The following is a 20,264-nucleotide window of genomic DNA, read 5'->3' as shown; positions in this document are numbered from 1 at the left end:
TGGAAAATTTCAAGGCAATGACATCATCAGCTCACTCATTTGCATATTCATATCAACTATATGAGAACTGATCTGCAGAAATTAGCAAAACCTCACAAAAATTTCAGAACTTACCCAAGTTCTATCCGATTTCGATCAAATTTTCATTGCTGTACTCTTGTAATATTTGGCTCTTTCTCATCAGAGTTACAGTACTTATGACTGGACTGGAATTCCTCATTAATCCTCACTTCTGAGTCAGAACTGGTAAGACTTTCATTACCCTTTTTTTTCTTTAAATAAAAAGAACAAGAACAGCAAACCTTGAACAATTTGCAAAGCATTCGGCTTGACGGATTAATGTATGTCCATAGTCCAAACAATTCATAATTTCTTTTTCATCAGCCGCATTACCATCAGTAGTGTAAAATAAAAAATAATACCGCAACAGATATGTCACTGTAAGCATCATCATTATCATCACTGTACTCCTGTTATCACAAATTCCGGTCGTAATCATCTCCACTACGTTGAAATGATATATGGAATTGCTAACACCATACTAAAAGTGATCCTCTTTCACATCTGGCTGTGGAGTGTTCTCATCATTATCATCAGCATGACTCAAGCCCGCATTATCAACAATACCTTCATCTTCCAAACCTACCAGTGGAACACCCAAACACATGTTCACCTTTTTTTTTTCATGAAAAGTCCAAGTTAAAAACATACATTCAAAGAAAGAAAGAGAAAGAGAAAGACAGACAGACACACACACACAGACACACACACAAACACATAGAGGCAGACAGAGATAGGCACGGAGAAATTTTTATTCAAATACGAAATCAGTTTTTCTTACCAGGGAGAAGTTATCCTTTGAGATGGGTTGTCTCTTCTTTCCTGTATCCTGGAATGTGTTCAGCTTCTGCTTCTCGGCCACTATTGCACTGAAATACACGCCAAACTGCAGACAGGAGTGGGAAATAAAATACAAACAAACAAACATTGAATCTAAAAGCAGTCAATATCATTTGATACAAATACACAACAAATTTTATGAAAAATGATAAAATGAACAAAGAGCATTTTGAATATACAGTGTAGTACACAGACCTGAGGAGTACCTAAATCTTCCAAATGTGATCACTTTGTTCCTCGAAAATTACTGCAGCCTTCCTTTAACATTTATGGGCAGTAAAATTACCAACATGTCAATATATTGATTTAATGCATCAAATCTCCAAGGTGGGAAAATCCCTACGGTAACATTACTTCTTAGCAATTGCTGCTTCTGTTGAGCACTGAGGTTCTTACTGTGAATTTCAGGGGACGCAGAACTCTTATTAAAGGGGGGGGGGGGCTGCTGGTCAATGGTATCACTTATCCCCCCCCCCTCGTTCTGCAGCTCCTGAATTCAAACCATTCTCATCATTGTCTTGTACAGTGTACATACCCTGATTCCTGAAATAGTGCGGGTACGTTCCCTACATATAATGTATGTGGCTGACACAGTATATTTCTTAATGTCAAAACAAAGGAAAAAGAAAAACAATCCAAAAATTCAACAAATTCATGCTTTCTTGCTGACTGTACCCACTGATAGCATTTAATGTGACTGGAAGCTGAACGACCTGCAGCAAAATCCTGCTTCATTAGGTAAATACGCTATCGTAAACTGAATTCTTCATGCGTACCCCTATTACAATACACTGACACACTCTGAACACTCTCTCTAATCAATTCTGGCTGGTTCATGACAACCTATGTGACAGTCATGTGTGTGTAATGTACATAACACACACTATAAAAAGTACATTGCTCAGACGTTGTACTGCATGTTCACTGTGCCTAGAGAATTCTGATACCCTGTATCTAGATGATAGCACAAGAGGTGCATTTACACTGATGTTGAAATATCACAGTATTTCGCATAAGTAATGTGAATGCAAATACTTCACAAAATATATTGCAAAATACTGTGCCATTTAAGGTGGTTAATTCAAACTTTGCAAGAAATATGCATGCAAGATTTGGGCGTAAAATTTGTCAGTAAAAAAACACCAATCATACAATGGTGTACATATTGTCAATTTCACATGACCTAACACATTTCCTGTCTGATGCCAATACAAGATGTGCGCATGCGCAATGATTACCAGAAAATCCCTGTATTTTGAGAGTGAGAATGGTACCGACTGAATTGCCACTGTATCTATTATCCTGGTACATTGTACATGTATCTCTCCACTAGGAAATGGTGCCGACAGACTACCATGGTATTTGATACCAAGGTCATTCAAATGGGAATGGACCTAATGCTTCCTGTCAAACTATTAAAAAAAATAGAATACATGTACTCAAGTAGACTGCCCTCAGACAAACAAGGCACTTGACCTTTCTATTTTCAACTAGGAAAATTGACAAGAGTTGAAGTCAAATTCAAAAATCTATTCTGCTTTGAAACGCATGCCATTAGGTATTAGCAAAAATCAGCTAACACGTCAGCCATGAAAGATCATTGGTCAGTTTATCATGACTGTAATCGCTATTTCAAGAATCATGATTGTAATCGAGATATCTCTATCGTCTGAAAACAAGTCATTGTAACCATGATTCTGGAATTTTGACTCTCAAAAGGTGTTTCAAATCTTGATAATTGCTTGATTCATGTCTGAAAGACTTGACCTCCACAACATGACCGAGGAGGCAGAGCTTTAATAGCTCAAATTTACACTTACCGGTACTTCCGCCCAAAGACCACCCAAAATGTAAAATGCCGTTTGCTTGTGCTGCATTAATAAGTGCGCATGATTGACCGGCCAGGAAACTGTACCTCTAAAACTCTAATCAAAAGAGCAATAATGATTCATATTTTTGAGCATCTGGATGTTCCATAGCTCAAATCAAGATACAACCACCATTCAAAAAAAGGAAAGAAAAAAAAAAAAAAAACGAGAGATTTTACTATCGTCTGAACGAACCTTAAATCATCTCACTCATTTCATTGCTTTTGCATTGCATTTTCCCTGACCTTCCTTCTTTTCAAAATTCTGTTCTTTTTAGGACAACATGCATGATTTTGTGTTCACCTATTCTCTCATAAAAAATTCCAGTTTCTCTGTCTGAAGAATTATGTTACTCTGCAAGTCTTGACCTGATTTGGGGGCCACAATGTGCTTTTACTATTGCAATGCACTTTCCATTACTGACAACAAATGTGTCTCACACAACGACAGATTTGTCAAATCTTTAATTTGAATCGCATGACAATTTAGAGAAGTAGTTCACTTCACAAGCCTTCTACAATTGTACCTGATTTTCAGGGCATAATGTGCTGCTACCATGGCAATGCACTTTCCCCCACTGTGGAAAAATGTGTCTTGCACAACTTTACATTGAGTTCAACATTTGCGCAAAATTTTGATTGATTCACTTGGATACTTGAGAAGAAGTTGATCCACAGCATTTTGCAACAGACCGACTGAACACCTGCCCAACCACATGTCCATTTAATAAATACTTAGTAGTACATGTTGTACCCCCTTCAAACTGCCTTTGTCGGGGGCATAAAAATGATTGGCTATGAAAGAGATTATACTGCTCTGATATCAACAATCTTTGTCATCACTAATGGGTAGAACTTTTTTTCTATTGTATTGAGAATTAAAATATTAACAAATCCCAGAATTAAAGGGACTGTACAGTATTGGTTGAGGTGGGGATTCATGTTTTGAATATTCATATTAAAGTGAGATAATGAGAAACCTCTTGTGAAATATGAAAGAGCATGTAATTTTAAGAAGGATTCAACGTTTATTTGATGAAAGTTGGTTTTCAAATGGCCGAGATCCAAGAAAGTGATAATAATAAAAGGCGACAGGCCACACCTTTTATTAGGATCTCTCAGTTTCACCTTGTTTTGGGATATTCCAAACCGATTTTCAGCAAATAAACTTTTGATACCCCTCAGCACTGCATGCTCTTTGACATCTCATAGAGTGGTTTCTGAATATCTCGCAAAACGTTAAAAGCTACAATGTAAATCCTCACCTCGACCAGAACTGTACACACCCTTTAATGGTGAAGAAGTCTGGTGACATGGAACCATAAGGTGACAACTAGTTTTGCTCACTTGTGACAAACAGGCATTTCACTGTTAACCACTTAAAATGACATTCTACATGTACATGGGCAAATGAAATGCACTACAGGGTATGGAATGCTTTCTGGATTTCTTAGCATGCATTCCTTATTAAGTAAAATAATGTCCATACTATTATGTATTCATTGCACACCATTCGTAGATATTTGAGCCAGGAAGACACTGAAACTCTTGTTCATGCATTCATTAGCAATAAGCTTGATTATTGTAATGGGCTATTGTTTGGTTTACCAGATTAACAGATAACCAAGCTTCAGCATGTGCAGAATGCATGTGCCAGACTTGTGTCCAGTTCGTCAAAATTTTTACATATTACACCTGTTTTGAAGAAGTTACATTGGTTGCCAGTAAGACAGAGAATTGTATTTAAGATTTTGATACTTGTTTATAAAGTATTGCATGGTCAAGCACCTGGTTATTTATCAGAATTGATATCAATGAAATCACACTCATATTCTCATAATTTACGAAGGACACAGGATAAGTTGCTCCTAAAGCAATCTCACTTAAAAACGAAAGTAACTTTAGGGGATTGTGTCTTCAGCTGTGCTGCTCCAAAACTTTGGAATAAATTACCTGAGAAACTGAGGAAGGCATCATCACTTGTTGTCTTCAAATCTTTATTGAAGACTTATCTTTTTTCAGAAGCCTTTGATTAATTTGTTATCTATTTTTTCGTGTGTCTAATCAGTGACAATATTAGGAGCTCTGTTACATCACAGCGCAGTAGAGTATATTTACATAGTAGCTGCGCTATACAAATTTGTCTAATTATTATCATTATTATTAATTCTTACCATCTTTTGAGGTGCAAAATGCCTAACAACCTCCTTCATATAGATATACCTACATTTTATTTAAAAAAACATAAAAGAATTTATGATTGTAAAAATGCATGCAAGCAACAAAAAAAAAAAAAAAAAAAAAAAAGTTTCAAGCCTTTACTACATGGTATTGCAGCCTGGAGCTGTGTGTATACCTATGATACAGCAATAAAAAATACCTGAATTTCACATAACAACCTTAAAAGTGTGTGCTTAAAAGCAAGTTTTATTACACATCCCCCAAATCAAATAGCTATCTTTAAAGTATGTTGTACTATTAGAAGACAAAGGCAAGGGGAAAAGGCAAAAAAAAAAAAGTATTAAGAAAAAGACAGACAATCATTAAAAAAAAAAATCATTTTCATATCTTTTTCCATCAAATCTCACGACTGCCATTCCAGGGCGAGACAAAGTGGCATAAAAGGTAGAAATGATTGATCACAACTGTGCGCTACTACCCTTAAAAAGAATGACATTGTGCCACCAAGCACCGCTGGGAGTCTTAACGATGTGCTCTATCGGCCGCAATGCCATCTGACGATGTTCAAGTACCACATACATCTGACTGAGCATGCAGTATGCATGAATTATGGTATGATTGCTTATTTCTGCGCAATATGATGATTGCTGTGACATGCCCTACTTCAGTGCTGATCATTTTTGTGTGTGTGTTTCTCCCACACAGTACAAACTGGCAGTGACATATCTGTACTATAAATGTATCCTAGCAACGCAACGAAGGGGGGGGGGGGGTAGATAAAGGTGAGGGAGTATGAAGGAGTACAGAATACCAGATGAATGTTTCCAGCAATGAAACATTATTTCTTGCTTGTGTTTTGAATTTACTGTATCTGTAAAATACAGGAAAAAATTATAGTTTAAGTAGAAGGGCAATGTTCATAATATTTCTGTCGCATTATAGTCATACACTTTTCACACATTACACATTAGTGTTGTGTTTGGTTCTGTTTTTTCACTGCTGGATGAAAAGACTACTACAGTGTATGATGTCACATGTACAGAATGATATCAGGGAAATATACATGTAAAGAGAATTCGACAAAATTTCATGTTTTGAGAAAAGTACACATTCCTTCAACTTGTAACTAATAAAGGGTAATGCTATTCCCTCTGCCTTCTGAAAGGTTCAAGTCAAATGCTCTTTTATTATGCAAATAAAGTGAAAATATGTCGAATTTTCTTCATATTTTGTTATACTATTCTATGCATGTGACATCACAAGAGCTCTGTACGGGTGTGCATAGTACATGTAGTCTTCTCATCCAGCGATGGTGGCACTGAAACTTCAAAAATTCATCACTTCTGAACGGATTGTCCTCAAACTTTGACTGATGTGTTCTACTACATGTATGTTGCTGCATTCTCTCAATCCTTATGAATATGAAGGTGAACTTGACCTGTAACCTGTTGAGGACGGTTTGATTTTGCTACAACACGCATTTCCCATAGACTCCTGCCCGAGTATACTCAGGACTCATCCTCAAGGGATTAAAGGGATAGTACAGTTTTGGTTGAGATGAGAAATAGGCTTTCGAATTTTTGCAAGATACCAAGAAAACACTAATGATATAGCACAGAGCATACCATTTTAAGAGGATTTCAAAGTTTATTTGATGAAAATCGGGTTTGGAATAACTGAAACATCCAAAAACAAAGTAAAACAAAGCGATCGTTACAAAGTGTGGGTCCCACACTTTATGAGAATTGTTCTTTTTTGGATATCTCAGCCATTTTAAAACTAATTTTTATCAAATAAACAATGAATTCCTCATAAAATTGCATGCTCTTTCATATTTCATATGAGATTTCTCATTATCTCACCTAAAAATGTTAGAAACCTGAAATTAGGTCTCAACCAGAACTGTACGATCCCTTTAAGAAACAGTATTACTGGGAGAGACAGCAATACCTCTGGAGTAAACTTGTAATAAAGTAGGTTTGATATTCTCTAAAATCCAAAAGAATACGGTACTAGTTGAAATAGAAGCCACAAAATATACCACAACACTACCCCAACTTTTAGTTATATCAGATAGAATCAAAAGGTTATCCTTTTTTTTTTGGGGGGGGGGGGGAACAAAATAGTTTAGAATCTGGGATACCAGTGAACAAAAACAGCAAAGCTTGCCTTGAGAAAGAAGGCAACATACTACTGTTCGTACCAGACTCAAGTCGAAAGTGCCTCCACGTTTAATGTAATGTGGATACACTGTAAATGGTGAGTACATTATTGCCCGTCTTGTGCATTGCATACTGTGAAAAAGACTGTGGAGGGTAAAACTACAATGAATACAGCAGGTTTTCCACAAAACCGCTGGGTTTGTCAAAAAAAAGAAGAAGAAAATCTTTACTGCCTACACTCTAGTCAAATTCAGTGAGCATGGAGACAAACTGTGCCCTTTGAACCATGAAGATGAGGCAAATTTGAATAGAGTTCTTTAACAGTAGATACATTTGTACATATGGTGGTTTCTATCTGAGCTCTTAAAATCACCATCTGCAGATCAACTCAACAGCAACATTCACACCACAAACGTGCATTTCGTGAGATCAAGATAAATTCTACCAATTTGAAAGAAAAAGAAAGTCTTCTAACAGTTGGAAAAAACTCTTTTCAAGATGATTGATGCTTTTCATATTATACAGTACGTGTTCCAAATACTTGAATATTGACAGAATCTGATCAAAACATAACTTGTTGAACTAAAGAATTTATCAAATGCACTTTGTTTTGCTTTGCTCAGTTTTACTATCCGGAGAAAGTAATCAAATTTACTCATTTACTCATGGTGTAAACAATATTACTGTAGATACAGATGTCTGCTGCAGGCAATAGAAAATCAATCTCAACTTGCATGCATATCCATGGTGTAATTATTTCAACAAATTTGAAGCCAGAATAAGGGGAATATAGTTGGCATGTTATTATTCTTCTAGGCTACCAAATGCACTTGGTATTAAAGACCGACACTATAAACATCGGTCAGAAACAAGGAATAATCCATTGAGTTCATACTTATATGTGTGCATATAATATGTACAAATCATATTCTTCAAGAATAACAAATTAGTGCAGTGCTCTTTGTACATCAAGCTCGCACTTAAGAATGGGCTGCCCATTATAATTCTATTTTTATGTGTTTTTTTTTTCTCCAGTACTAGCAAGGCAGACTTGTTATATCTATTTAAACCAAATTTGGTACATACAATGTATATTGTCAGCTTTGGATATTTTTTTGACTTGCTACTGGCTTGCTACATAGCAGACATTGCACTTCAGGTAGAGGATGATACTGCAGAGTTGTAAACGATTAAAAAAATATCGCCAATGCATTATCTTGTCTTTTGAAAAAGGAAACAGAGTACAAATGCAGTAGCTATGGCCTTGATTTCATGCAAGTTTAAATACAAAATGTACATAGTACTGTTTATTAAAATGCTGTTGAAGTATTATGTTCACAAATGAATAGCGAGAATTTCAGAGCCAAATAGTGTTGCACGCCCATTCAGTATTTACGTAAATTGGATTTGGAAAAATTTGGGGGCCTGATGTCTCCTTGTCAATACATAGTGAAGGTCACAATACCTGGTACCTATTATCAGCTTAAGTTCACTGTACTTACATTGTGCACATGAGTGATGAGCTAATGAAACATTGATTATATGCTCTGCGAACAAAGTTTTCAATGAATGTGTAAATCATGCATTAGGCATGAGAACACTGGTTGTTTTTTTATCCCCTCACAGAAAGTAGGCATTTGTCCAGAATGCTTAGTGTCATACTTTGTGGTTTTGACTTTAGAGAATTTGTGTTCCTCTGAACTATTGAGACAATGGTAATACACTGTGAAATTATCACAAAAGTAGTACCATGATCATGTAAAGATCACTGTAGATGTCAAATTATGTAAAAAATAAAAAATAAAAACAAAAACAAAAACAAAACACACTCTTTGTCAAAAAATACAAGTAAAGTGTACTGAAATTGGCCAAGGATGAAAAATGAATACTAAATTTGAATTTGGTTTAAATCTAATAATCCTTGGATTATGCAAATTTGTCTGTGTAAATGTGCATGACAAATCATGCATCCCTCTGCAGACATTTATCAAATAATGAATGTACGCCGACATGTGCATGTGAATTCAGGGCATAGTTTCGTAGGAATGGAACAGTCAAGGGTACACGTGTAGTATGAGTGTGTGCAACTGTAGAAACTTTTGGAGTCTTTGCCTTTTCAGGCTTTACAGACAACAATATGTGAAACAGCATCACAAAATCTACACTTACTGTATGCAAATTTCTAGGTGTACATTGTCCATACATTTACTACAAAAGAATGATATGAGCAATCTTTTCCTGTAGTGTTGCACATTACCAGGGACAAACTGGTACTAGAATCACTTAATTAAGAATATCATGCTAGCCAAAAGCAACATCCTTTTGTTCTTAAAGGCCTCTTTACACCCCTGGAACAAGACAAATAATCATCCTTTAGCAACATTCACAACAGCATTTCATAGTGATGGCAACATAAAAGTTACAATTCAGAAAGTTCACTCCTATAGATGCTTTATGAAGTTCACTGTTCCTGTATTGCAATCAAAATATGACCAATCAATCTACCATGAATGTAATATCCTGCCACTCTGCTCTCTATAATGGGATATGAAAATGAGGTGACATAGTCTTCTAAAGTGCGACTTCAACTACACTGTGACTTTAACTGTGGGAACAAAAATGCACTCATATCACGTGGTTGACAACTTTCCTCACTGAAGCTTAACTGATGATGCACTTTTGTCTATGCATACAATTTGTACCACTGAAGATCTTTTAATATTTATGAATGCTACTGAAATTTTCCCCACACAACCTCAGAACAGAGAGCCTTGCCCATTTTTCTCATTAAATCTTGAAATTATGACAAAATGAAAATGGATTTTCCATATCATAACTGTAAGGATTTACAAAGTATACCTTAAATCCCTTTCACACTTTAATAGCAAATGTTAGCAAATTTCATCAGGGTGCACCCAGGTGAACCCAGGAGAGCTTGTAGTATGAAAGGTCTCATGGGTCAAATCCCCAGTAAATATCAGTTGACTTTGCAGAAATTTAATCCTTGAACCATGCCTGGTAAACTCTCTGGAGCTTCTATAGGGTGTTCTGGGTGAAGTTGTGGCGTAAAGGGCATTGCGGTTAAACTACTGGGTAAAATCCCAACTAAACGTCAGAGGTCATACTCTGTTTCCCATTGTAAAAACACTTTTTTTTTTTCTTCTTTTTTTTTTTTTCTTTTTTTTTTTTTTGGGGGGGGGGGGGGGGGGGGGGGGCAACAGCAAGAGGCCAGTATACCAAGGTCTAGCGAAACAAACATTCTATATGTCTACAGAAGAGCAAGCAAAAGAAAATCAACTGTGAGCTCATTCGCCTGTGTGGAAAAAAAATCTTCGGTGGTGTTCCACATTTGATTCCCCAGTGAATCTCCCAGGTGATCCTCAAAGTGACTAGCGTAAAAGATTACCGGTATTTATATCCTTACATAGCTTGTTAGTGCTAGATGATACTGTTAAAATCTCCTGAAAATATGATAAGCTGAAAGCATACAACTTGCAAGCTAAACTTAAATAGAATATACACTGTGTCTCTACTACAACTGTATGTATGTCTTCGTGGCTCATATTCAAACTAGCAAGGTGCAATGAACAATAATTACCAGTTAAACTTCACAATACTTTTCAACTTGATGGCATGGTTTAAAATTAGCGTTGGCCCAGGGCCACCAGAAATAGATGTTGGGCCATCACTTTCAAAGAAATGATCTGTTTTGGTGGCCTGATTGATCCATCTCACCAAACATTTGCAAGTGTGTACCTGGTACATTGTTTTCAAGGGTTTTTGTCATCCACAATACAGGAGAATATCTACAGCTCAGTGCTTGACAACTGTGCACTACATTTCAGCAAGCTGCTGTGGCCAGGGTTGCCAGATTGCCATTCAACTTCACGGTCACACTCAGTCTATGTTACAGCCAAATTCCACCAAATTTCATCTATCCAATAATAGTACTAGGTACACTCCATATCAAATTCATTTCATGAATGTGTGGTGTCATGGAAAATCATGTTTATGCCTCACTTCAGTGTTGAATATGCTAGAATTTAAGTGAACTTTGTCACATTATGTGGCATCTGAAGCCATCAATTGTACCTGCCAATTTTCACATGCTTATCACAGCTTATTTCATTATTTTGATGTTCTATTAAATTATATAATTTTCTTATGTTTCTATTAATATTTGGAGCCACCTGATAATGAAATTTGATGATTTTGGACAGGCCACAAAGAAAAAAAAGAAGAAAGAAATAAAAATGTAAGCGTCGAGTCTTGTTAGTGGATTTTTAGTTTAAAAATAAATGTTGGTATCATACGGCATTACATTGTGTTTGTGCAATGGCACAAGCACTTCTAGGTAACAGACAAGCCATGGGTTTATCTGTTTATCAGATTTGCCAGTTTGCCTACTGGCCATGTACTGAGGTACATCAGTCGAATACTCGCCCATTGCAACTTTATGGTCCTTTTATGAGAATAAACTCGGTACAGTGATGGTCACTCTTCCTTGGAAGTCATCACAAGAATAACTTTCATTTTCTATGAACTGTCAATTCTTTCCACGGGTAGCATACTATACCTTGTTCTTGTAGATGTTGCTGTCCTTAGCACTTGCATACTGCACGGATGAGAAAGAAAAGAACAAAAGAACAAAAAAAAAATGAGAATGACCCAACAATTGGCTAGATCTTCCATAAAATGAACAGTCATAGAAGAGGAACCATTAAATGGTGAATAATCAAAGCTGCTTCTTCATCTCCCATCTGACATACTATGAAGATAGATGTACTTCACTAAAAATGTGAGGTTTTGGTATTTTGCATTAATGATTATCACACTGATTTTCATTCCAGTTTGCCATGTATATGATCAGCCAAGTGATATCTCAAGTGACATTAGTTTCATATCTTTGAGGAAATCCATCGATACTATATCTGCCTTTCAACATTATCACATGGTACACAGTGAAATTTTGGAACTCGAGACTTACAAATCTAAAAAGTTGACCACATTCTTAAGCCGAACAACATTTATTATCAGGATATTTGACCCCAAATCTCCAGAAAAACTTTCGTTCCAAATAAATAAGAGAATTGCCCAGAACTACAGTATTACATTAATATACTGGTGTACTACTACAATAGAGTAATGCTAAACACTTGTAGAGTGTTTGCACAAAAGCAAAAGCAAAAATGCATTTCATTCCCAAAAAATCTAGTCACTTGAATGTTCCATTGCATTCTATCACTTCATTGTACACCATTGTTACGGAATTTCCTTTTGATTCTCTTTTTGTCACAAGATATATCATACTTGTAAAGCAAAAAAAAAAAAAAAAGATCCTTAAAAAATCTTTAAAGCATTCCTGATGCACTTGCATGAAGGAAAAATAAGTTTTAGATACAAAGCTGCCCACATGTGAAGGATGTGCATTTAAGGAATGCATGAAGCAGACTTTGTATTTTTAATGCTGCATCCAATCTCTTATGTCATGGAAAATTAACATTTTCAAGAGCACATAGAGCACAGAATACACACAATGCATATACTGTACAGTGCACGTCCCAACAGATCTGACATTATGGACGACGTTGCACATATAGCATGTTTTCAATATTAAGCAGCACTGCAGATCTATTTACAATATGGAGTGGTCTCAAATTTCTTATGTCTGCATCAAATTCAAGATGTCTGCTAGTAATTCTCATTTCAGGCAACTACAACTGTAGCATTTCATGTTCATGTTTATAATGGAATTGCATTTATAGACAACTTTGAATCTACCTGTTTAAAGGGACACAGTCCTCACGAAATTTAAAAAAATATGTTGTTGTTGGTACCTCAAATGAACTACTTTCATCAAAAACAAACTTTCAAATCACCAAATAAGCTCGTACATTTCGGTTAAAAAAGTGTGACTCTGCAAATGAGCAAGTCTTATGGCGGAGAGTCATACGTCATCGATGCACAACTCTTTCCAGCGGTGTTCTGCTCGTCATGCGTACGCTCCGTAGTTATTTATAAATACATGTTTACTATTTATTTTTATATTAATTGTATATATAAATAAGCTTGAAATATTTTGTTTGAAATAATAAAACCACATATTGTCACATTTTATGAAAAAAATCAGATATGATCATTTTGAACACTTAAATTGGTTTTCTGAGGCACGGCTGTCAACTTGAGAGTAGGGCATCAATGACGTTGCACCTTTTGGCAAGCTCTTACACGATCGCTTGCAGGAATTATTTTTTAAAATCGCGTACGGAGACAATTTTTGATGTCCACGCGTATAAATTGATGAAAGGTTATATTTTTTACTCTTCTTAATTATCAGTACAGTGAAAATCTCAGGACTGCTTCCCTTTAAGCTTACTATTGTAATATGATACTGACCTGTACATACATAAGATGCGGGTACTCAAACATAGTTTCTACATTTCCTAATGACCGTAATGTCAAATTTATTATCTTAATGGTTTGCTCTTTTTTTTTTTTTTTTTTTTTTCTTTTTTTTACTTCCAATGTCTGGATGATGCTCTGGTAATAACTATAAGTTTGGCTGTATATTGAATGAGAGGTAATAACAACCAAGGGTTGAGTCTTTATTTATTACTTTGATTTTCAAACAACTTTTTCCCTAGGTTACAGTACCTCCTAAACTGTGCATTAAGAGTATCATAAAGGATATTCGTATTCACAGCACTCTGCTTTCTAGTTGTCACAGTTTCTCTCTCTTAAACAAGAGACCCAGGGGTCTTGCGCTCACCCAAGTATCGCAAGTTCAACTTCCACACATTCTTGCAGACTCTGAAACTACAGTATAGTATTAACTGAATAGCTCTATCACTTCTGGTTCTAGAGAAGACTTTTTAAAGATTCCGGGAGGGGGGGGGGTCCTCCTTGGGGGCCCCCTGGGGAGCATGCTGCCTACACATGTATTTGAACAAATTGAGATCCTATTCCCCTAGGAATGCTATGGTCTGCAAAGTTTCATGAATATCCATCACGGGTAATCAAAAAAGATGAAAATTTACAATTTAGGCCCCAGTTTGGACCCCCACCGTACTCCACTCCAAGGGGGGGCACCCCTGGATCAACCATGAACAAACTGGAAACTACAGTCACCAATGTACTAATTTATAGGATCAACTCAGCTCTATCACTTCTGGTTCTATAATTTGTTTGTTTGTTTGTTTGTTTTAAAGATTCTTTAATTTGGAGGGGGGTGGGCCCCCCTGGGGGCCCTCAAGGGGAGCATGGCTCCCATTTGAACAAGTTGAGATCCTATTCCCCTAAGGATGCTACATGTAGCAAGTTTGGTAAAAATCCATCAAGGGGTTTTTAAGAAGAAGATGAAAATGTAAAAAGTTTACGCATGATGCACAACGGACGAAGAGCGATCGGAATAACTCACTTGAGCCTTTGGCTCAGGTGAGCCAAAAATATGCATGAAGTGTTTTCATGAACTGAACGGTAAAAATAAAAAAATGCAATGACAGAAGTAGAATATGGACAACAGTCCAAACACATTTCAGAACTTTCCACACTTTGCCTTGTCTTTAAGATTCAAGCTTGAAATATACTACACCTTTAAAATTCTTACCTCGTGTGAGACAGGGGGTATATTTGGGAAGCCCTGCTTGACATTGACTGTTGTGAGCTCATCCTGTGGGACACGGAAAGAAAAACAAAAAGAGAAACAATAGCATGTTTAATGAGTTAAATGATGTAACAAAAGTTGACCACATGGACATTAAAACTGAATTTGGCCATTTTTTTTTTTTTTTTTTTGTGTACATGATCAATAGAAATTGTGAGGTGATGACATCATCAGCTCACTCATTTGCATATTCATATCAACAACACCAGAATTGTTTTGCAGAAATTAGCAAATTTCCACAATGTCATAACTCTCCTAATTCTTATCCAATTTTGATCAAGTTTTCACTGTTGTGCTTGTAAGCTTTTACTCTTTACTCTTTCTTATCAAACTTACTTATATGGCCTGAAATTCCCCTTTTGAGAAAGTCATATCTACAAAATTCCAACAGATAGGTAGACAAATTGAGCGTCTACAGAAAACTGGAAGACATCCATCAATAACCGCAGTGTATTTCTGTACATATTGAAGCCATCAGATTTTTGCCATTGCCTTTATGTTTGTATTGTTACACTGTATATTTCAAATAATAATTTTGCGTCAATCATAATAATATCTTATTGTATTCTAGCTAGGGATGAATTACTGTAACCTAACACATATACAGTTTGTACACATGTATACTGTAAAGCAAGATATTTTCAGGCAACCGTTGAATTTTTGCAAATTGGAGTCGACGGAATTTTCGCAGCCTGAAATTTTCAAAAATTCCACTCATCTTCGATTCATGCCAACTTGGGCCCTAACTCATGCAATATTCCCTGGTATCCCATTCATAGCCAACCAGTATAATGTAAATTCTACATTTTACTAGTATTTATTAATATGAATCTAAACTCTTGTGTACAATTATTGTACATATTCAGTCTGCAAAATTAGAATATAGATGTATAAATTATAGTGATGTAGAATTCATCAGACAAGTGCATATGAAAAAAAATACAGAAAAGTTTCCTTTTTGCAATTGGTACTGATTTTGTCAAGGATAGTTAACATATCTGATATACATGCATTACTATACTTCTACAGCTAATGTACAAAAGAAAAAGTAAATTGCAATTAATTTGGTATCTGTTTTGCAATCACAGATCTTATATTGTATTCTTTTTTAATACCGTACTATGATTGCTTCAATGTTCGTATGTGTATGCTAATTCATATTGTTCAATACATTTGTAGGGTCTCCACAAACAGTGCTCAATGCACTATAAAGCCATCTTGTGAAAATAGAATTTAAATTAACAAATAAACATGGTCTGCACCTTTTATTAAATACAGTATTTCTATTCATTCATTCCACTCGTTTTGCACTTATACTGCAAACTAAAATGCTATCTATAATGTAATTTCTTTGCAACAATTGTTTTTGTTTTGTATCTCTGTATTACAATTCTGAGCAAAGACACAAAGAGAAGAGTCACAGAAGACTGAGAGAGAGATTCAGGAGATAAAAAATTCTGATGAATTGTTAATCCATCAGTGTGCCAGAAATTGAACGCTGAAGATGTCACAAACACCTCATACAACTACACAAGTCTACAACGTATGTTTCCGTGTTCACAAAGTGATAGTTCTATTTGAATAATTGGCTGATTCAAAGACTAGAGTGATCAATTATGAATGATCATTTTCTAAATTTATTGCACACAGTGAAACGAGCCTACTACTGACTTCAAATCACACCCACCCCTTCTTTGCATTGCTTTCGTATTTCAAATTCTGTTACGCTGTAAATATGTACAGCCATGCTAAACTTGTCATTATGGATCATTGCTTTTTTTCCTAAAATAGGTTGGGTGAAATAAACTTCAGATCATCTTTTTTTTTAAAAATCAACAGCATGGATGTACATTCATTTTTAAAGCCTGTAGCTGTACTCAAGCACTCAAAGAAACAACTAAAATGGCAAAATATTAACATTTTGTGTTTTCTTCTAAAATAGTCTCCTTGTTCATTGCATATAAGAATATGTAGTACTTCCTGTGACTATTCCTTCTTTGTGCTTTCTCCAGACGTAGGAATATACTTCACTTGAGTATTATGGGTACAACCACACACAAAGAGTGTAGCTGAGGCATATTCATTAATGAGGCTTTACATGTACTTTGATAGAAGTGCCAGACTCACAAGTCCATCAGCTCATTAACTTTTATGCTAGATGTGTACAACTGAAATTGGTTCCAGTTGATCGAACTTGTAGTACACAAGTATACAATGTACTGTACATTGCAGATGCGCTTGTTCAGAATATGCAAAGGTCAGCGAGCAGCTAGGCATGAGATTTTATCTTTTTTTAAGCTGTAAATCGTGCAATCTGGTGCATATTCAATATTTTTGCTTATTGTGAAATAGGATCTATATATTTTTTTTTTTCTAAAAATAATGTTTTGGGGGTGTTTGTGTGTGTGGTGTGAGAAAAAGCAGTTTATACATGGGCCAGCCTCAGGTTGCCTTGCCCTACTCTGCCATAGGAGTGCCCTTTTAGTAAACAAACATTTTGCGCGGTATATTTGATTTTGATACTATACCGCGCACAGAAGGTCATGTGACCAGTCAATCGCAGCTCCAAAAGCTGTCCTCGACCATGTACCATTTCCACATAGCCAGAGACTCCAACTCCAAGCACTTTCTGATCTGGAGATTCTCCCGCTTGAAACCCCTAGCAAATGGGAGACTTCAACTTGATGTGCACGAAGCGCACATCACGAGCGAGAAGCGCGAATTTCCTTGCGGCCCGGGTCCAGGGTCCGCTTAAGGGCCCAGGAAGCTCTAGGGTTCTAGATGCTCTCTCATGCTACTAAGGCTTATTTTTCAACATACGGTGGTAATAAGTCAGAAAGAATTTCAAGTGGGAGACACAGAGCCAGGGCAGGAGATCTCCCGTCGAAAGCGGGAGAGTCTCTGCATAGCCGGGGCTCAGACCACCTCCAGAGGTGGCCTGAAGTGGAGTCATGCCGAGGCTAGCCCTAGTTTTTTGTGTTGGGGTCAGAGTCCGCATGTTGATGCCCATGGAACAAGACAATTCAACTGCGAACACTTCAGTTCAGTCCTTGGTCCGTCCCTTAGTAGAGTCTACTACACTGCTAACTATACACAGCCCTGTCGCTGTACACAAGTGTAAGTCGCGACAGGGCTGTACCGTGTGGACACTACGTAATCTTGTATTCCGGGGCGCCAACTTTATTTTGAATTTACTGCACCATATTGTTACTGAGACTACATAAGATGAAAACTGTACCTATTTAGCTACCGTTTTCAGCTATTGATATTGACATACATATTTCACAACTTACCAAAAATGACACCTTTTTTAATCCTGTACGCCGCAGAAATCGTAGAAATCGCAGAAATGATTCGAAATGTCGGCGCAGCACTGGGCAAAGGGGGCGCTGTCGACTGCGCGGACGTACAAACTCTAGCTGCGCAATTTGCATCGTTCAAAGCCGGGAAAGATTTATTTTGAATCGCCCAGCGATGATCACAGCATTCCGGGTTAAGATTGGACTTTTTGCTCAGTGTATGTTGCGTGAGGGCTCACTATGGACTGAAATACAATGCTCATAGTCCAGGCATCTCAATACACGTGAGTGATTTGTAAAATTTGTGATAAAAATGTAGAAATTTTCAACAGTTTTGTTGTTGTGTGGCCGTGTTTGAGGGGTTTAGTAGATATGTGTATCACACACCGTCAGACGCCGTGCTAGCGCACAGCGTCTGGTCGGGCTACTACACTGCCTTTCTTAGGCTCTCAGTTGAATTTATTCACATTTTCTACATCACACCAAACAGCCATGATACGCAGGGTGCCGATGGGAAGGTGCCCTGCCGATAGGTGGTGCCCCAACCATACTAAGTTTTTCTACACAACACAACTCACAGTAAAACTAAACTTGACTCAGATCTGGATCGGGGGGGGGGGGGGGGGGGGGGGGGGCAGGACATGAATTATAGCCAACCTACTATGACATGGTCTTATGGGCCAAGCAAGACAAACAGTTAAGTCTAAACATGGTTACTTGTCAGAAATCAGCTAGACAAGAGTAAATTTTAGACCTACTGGTAGAGATGAATTTCAGCGTGCTAACTTTCATACCTTCTCTCAGATCCACTTTTAGTTTTTCAACAGTGTAACATCAAACATTACTGTCAAGCTCTTAAATTCTTCCGGAAAATTTAACAGAAATATGAGCGCGAGCTGAGCGTGCAGCTGCGACACTACAAGTACAACGAACGACCCGCGAGTCAGCCCGGCGCCGGCCCGCCTCGGTTCATCACGGCCACTAACCTGCTGTCGGCACGGCCACGGCGGCGAACACTTCGGCCTGTCGTGAGAGGAAAAAGCTGTTCACTACCTCAAGACAAAGATAGCCACACCGTTCAACCACAAATATACAAAATCTGATGTGTAAAAGACAATTACATACCTCTTTTTGCTTGGGATCTTGAGGATAGTAACCAGGAGGCCCTAATTTAGGCCGTTTTAATTGCCTACTTTCGTGAGGCAGATGAGAGGACATCTTGCTTGGCAGGTTAGAATGGCCTGCTCATAGTGTGTGTTCGAAGAGATTGTAGTTCGGCTCCGCTCCACGTACTTTTGTGTGCATACACTACACACAGACGATAATCAGCGAGTGACGGGTCTTGATCGCTGCTGCAGTGCGCTATACATATGATATAGTGTACGTGTGTAGTTCTATCTGTGGCTCTACTAGCTGGTGCAGCGTTCAATTAGGGAAGTGCAAGTTCTACCTCCTGTACTGTGAAAGTACGTTACCGTGTGTGATATATTAAAGTAATAACAAAAGACGGTTTAAAGACAGTGATTGTCGTACTTTGCCTTAGAGTTTAAAACAAAAAAATTTCCTCGAACATTTGTTGTCGGATCTGCACTATCACTTTGACTAGACCTATACTTACTAATCTTAGACGTGGCAATGTTACAACATCTTTTTTCCCATCATGATATTTATTTTCACCGTCATTGCCAATAACATAATTATGTGATGGTACATATTAGTGCTATGAGAATATGGTTATCATAATAATATTCTCACTGGGACATGATTCATACTGAGTTTTATGCAGTAACTTATTGGTACATGTTGTGCCTTCAGTGTGGCTGGATAAACTAACACTAATGAGACAAGATTAATTTTCAATGATTTTCTTCTGTTAAATTTACCACTGAACCTTAATTCACGGCGGACGGTTAAGTTGTTGTATCGATGGGAGGCCTGGAGTGGAAAAGAAAAGAAAAATACAAAGCTTAAATTGACATGATCTTCATCTTTGTTTGAAAGGCCTAAGAGATGTCGGGAAATAGGAAATTGACAAGATTAATTTTATAGTTGGTGAAAGTAAGTTCGATAATATTGTAATTATTAGGCCTAACACGCTTGGAATAGAACACTTCCCTATACAGCGCATGAACGGGATTAAAAAGGGATTTGCATAAAATATTATATACAGTGTAATTCAATTGTATTACTGT

At 37.0% G+C, this 20,264-nt stretch overlaps 1 protein-coding gene across 1 annotated transcript in view; it reads right to left on the bottom strand.

Annotated features, from left to right (window-relative positions):
- Window positions 1–19,311, bottom strand: part of LOC139736452 (mediator of RNA polymerase II transcription subunit 12-like protein) — a 93,134-nt gene extending 73,823 nt beyond the window's left edge. Inside the window, exons 1-4 of the mRNA XM_071647202.1 lie at window positions 19,198–19,311; window positions 14,717–14,779; window positions 11,687–11,725; window positions 842–946 (exon numbers count right to left, since the gene is read on the bottom strand). Of these exons, the coding sequence (XP_071503303.1) occupies window positions 842–946; window positions 11,687–11,725; window positions 14,717–14,779; window positions 19,198–19,290 (300 nt within the window). The 5' untranslated portion in view covers window positions 19,291–19,311. The remainder of the gene's footprint in view (window positions 1–841; window positions 947–11,686; window positions 11,726–14,716; window positions 14,780–19,197) is intronic.
- Between the last annotated feature and the right edge of the window lie 953 nt (window positions 19,312–20,264).

The sequence above is a fragment of the Diadema antillarum genome, unplaced genomic scaffold, assembly GCF_040938485.1.
Source record: "Diadema antillarum isolate AM-2024a unplaced genomic scaffold, OU_Dant_1.0 seq00000648_RagTag, whole genome shotgun sequence".
NCBI lineage: Eukaryota > Metazoa > Echinodermata > Echinoidea > Diadematoida > Diadematidae > Diadema > Diadema antillarum.
Note: the sequence above shows the minus strand (reverse complement) of the source record. Positions and strands in the feature narration are given on the sequence as shown.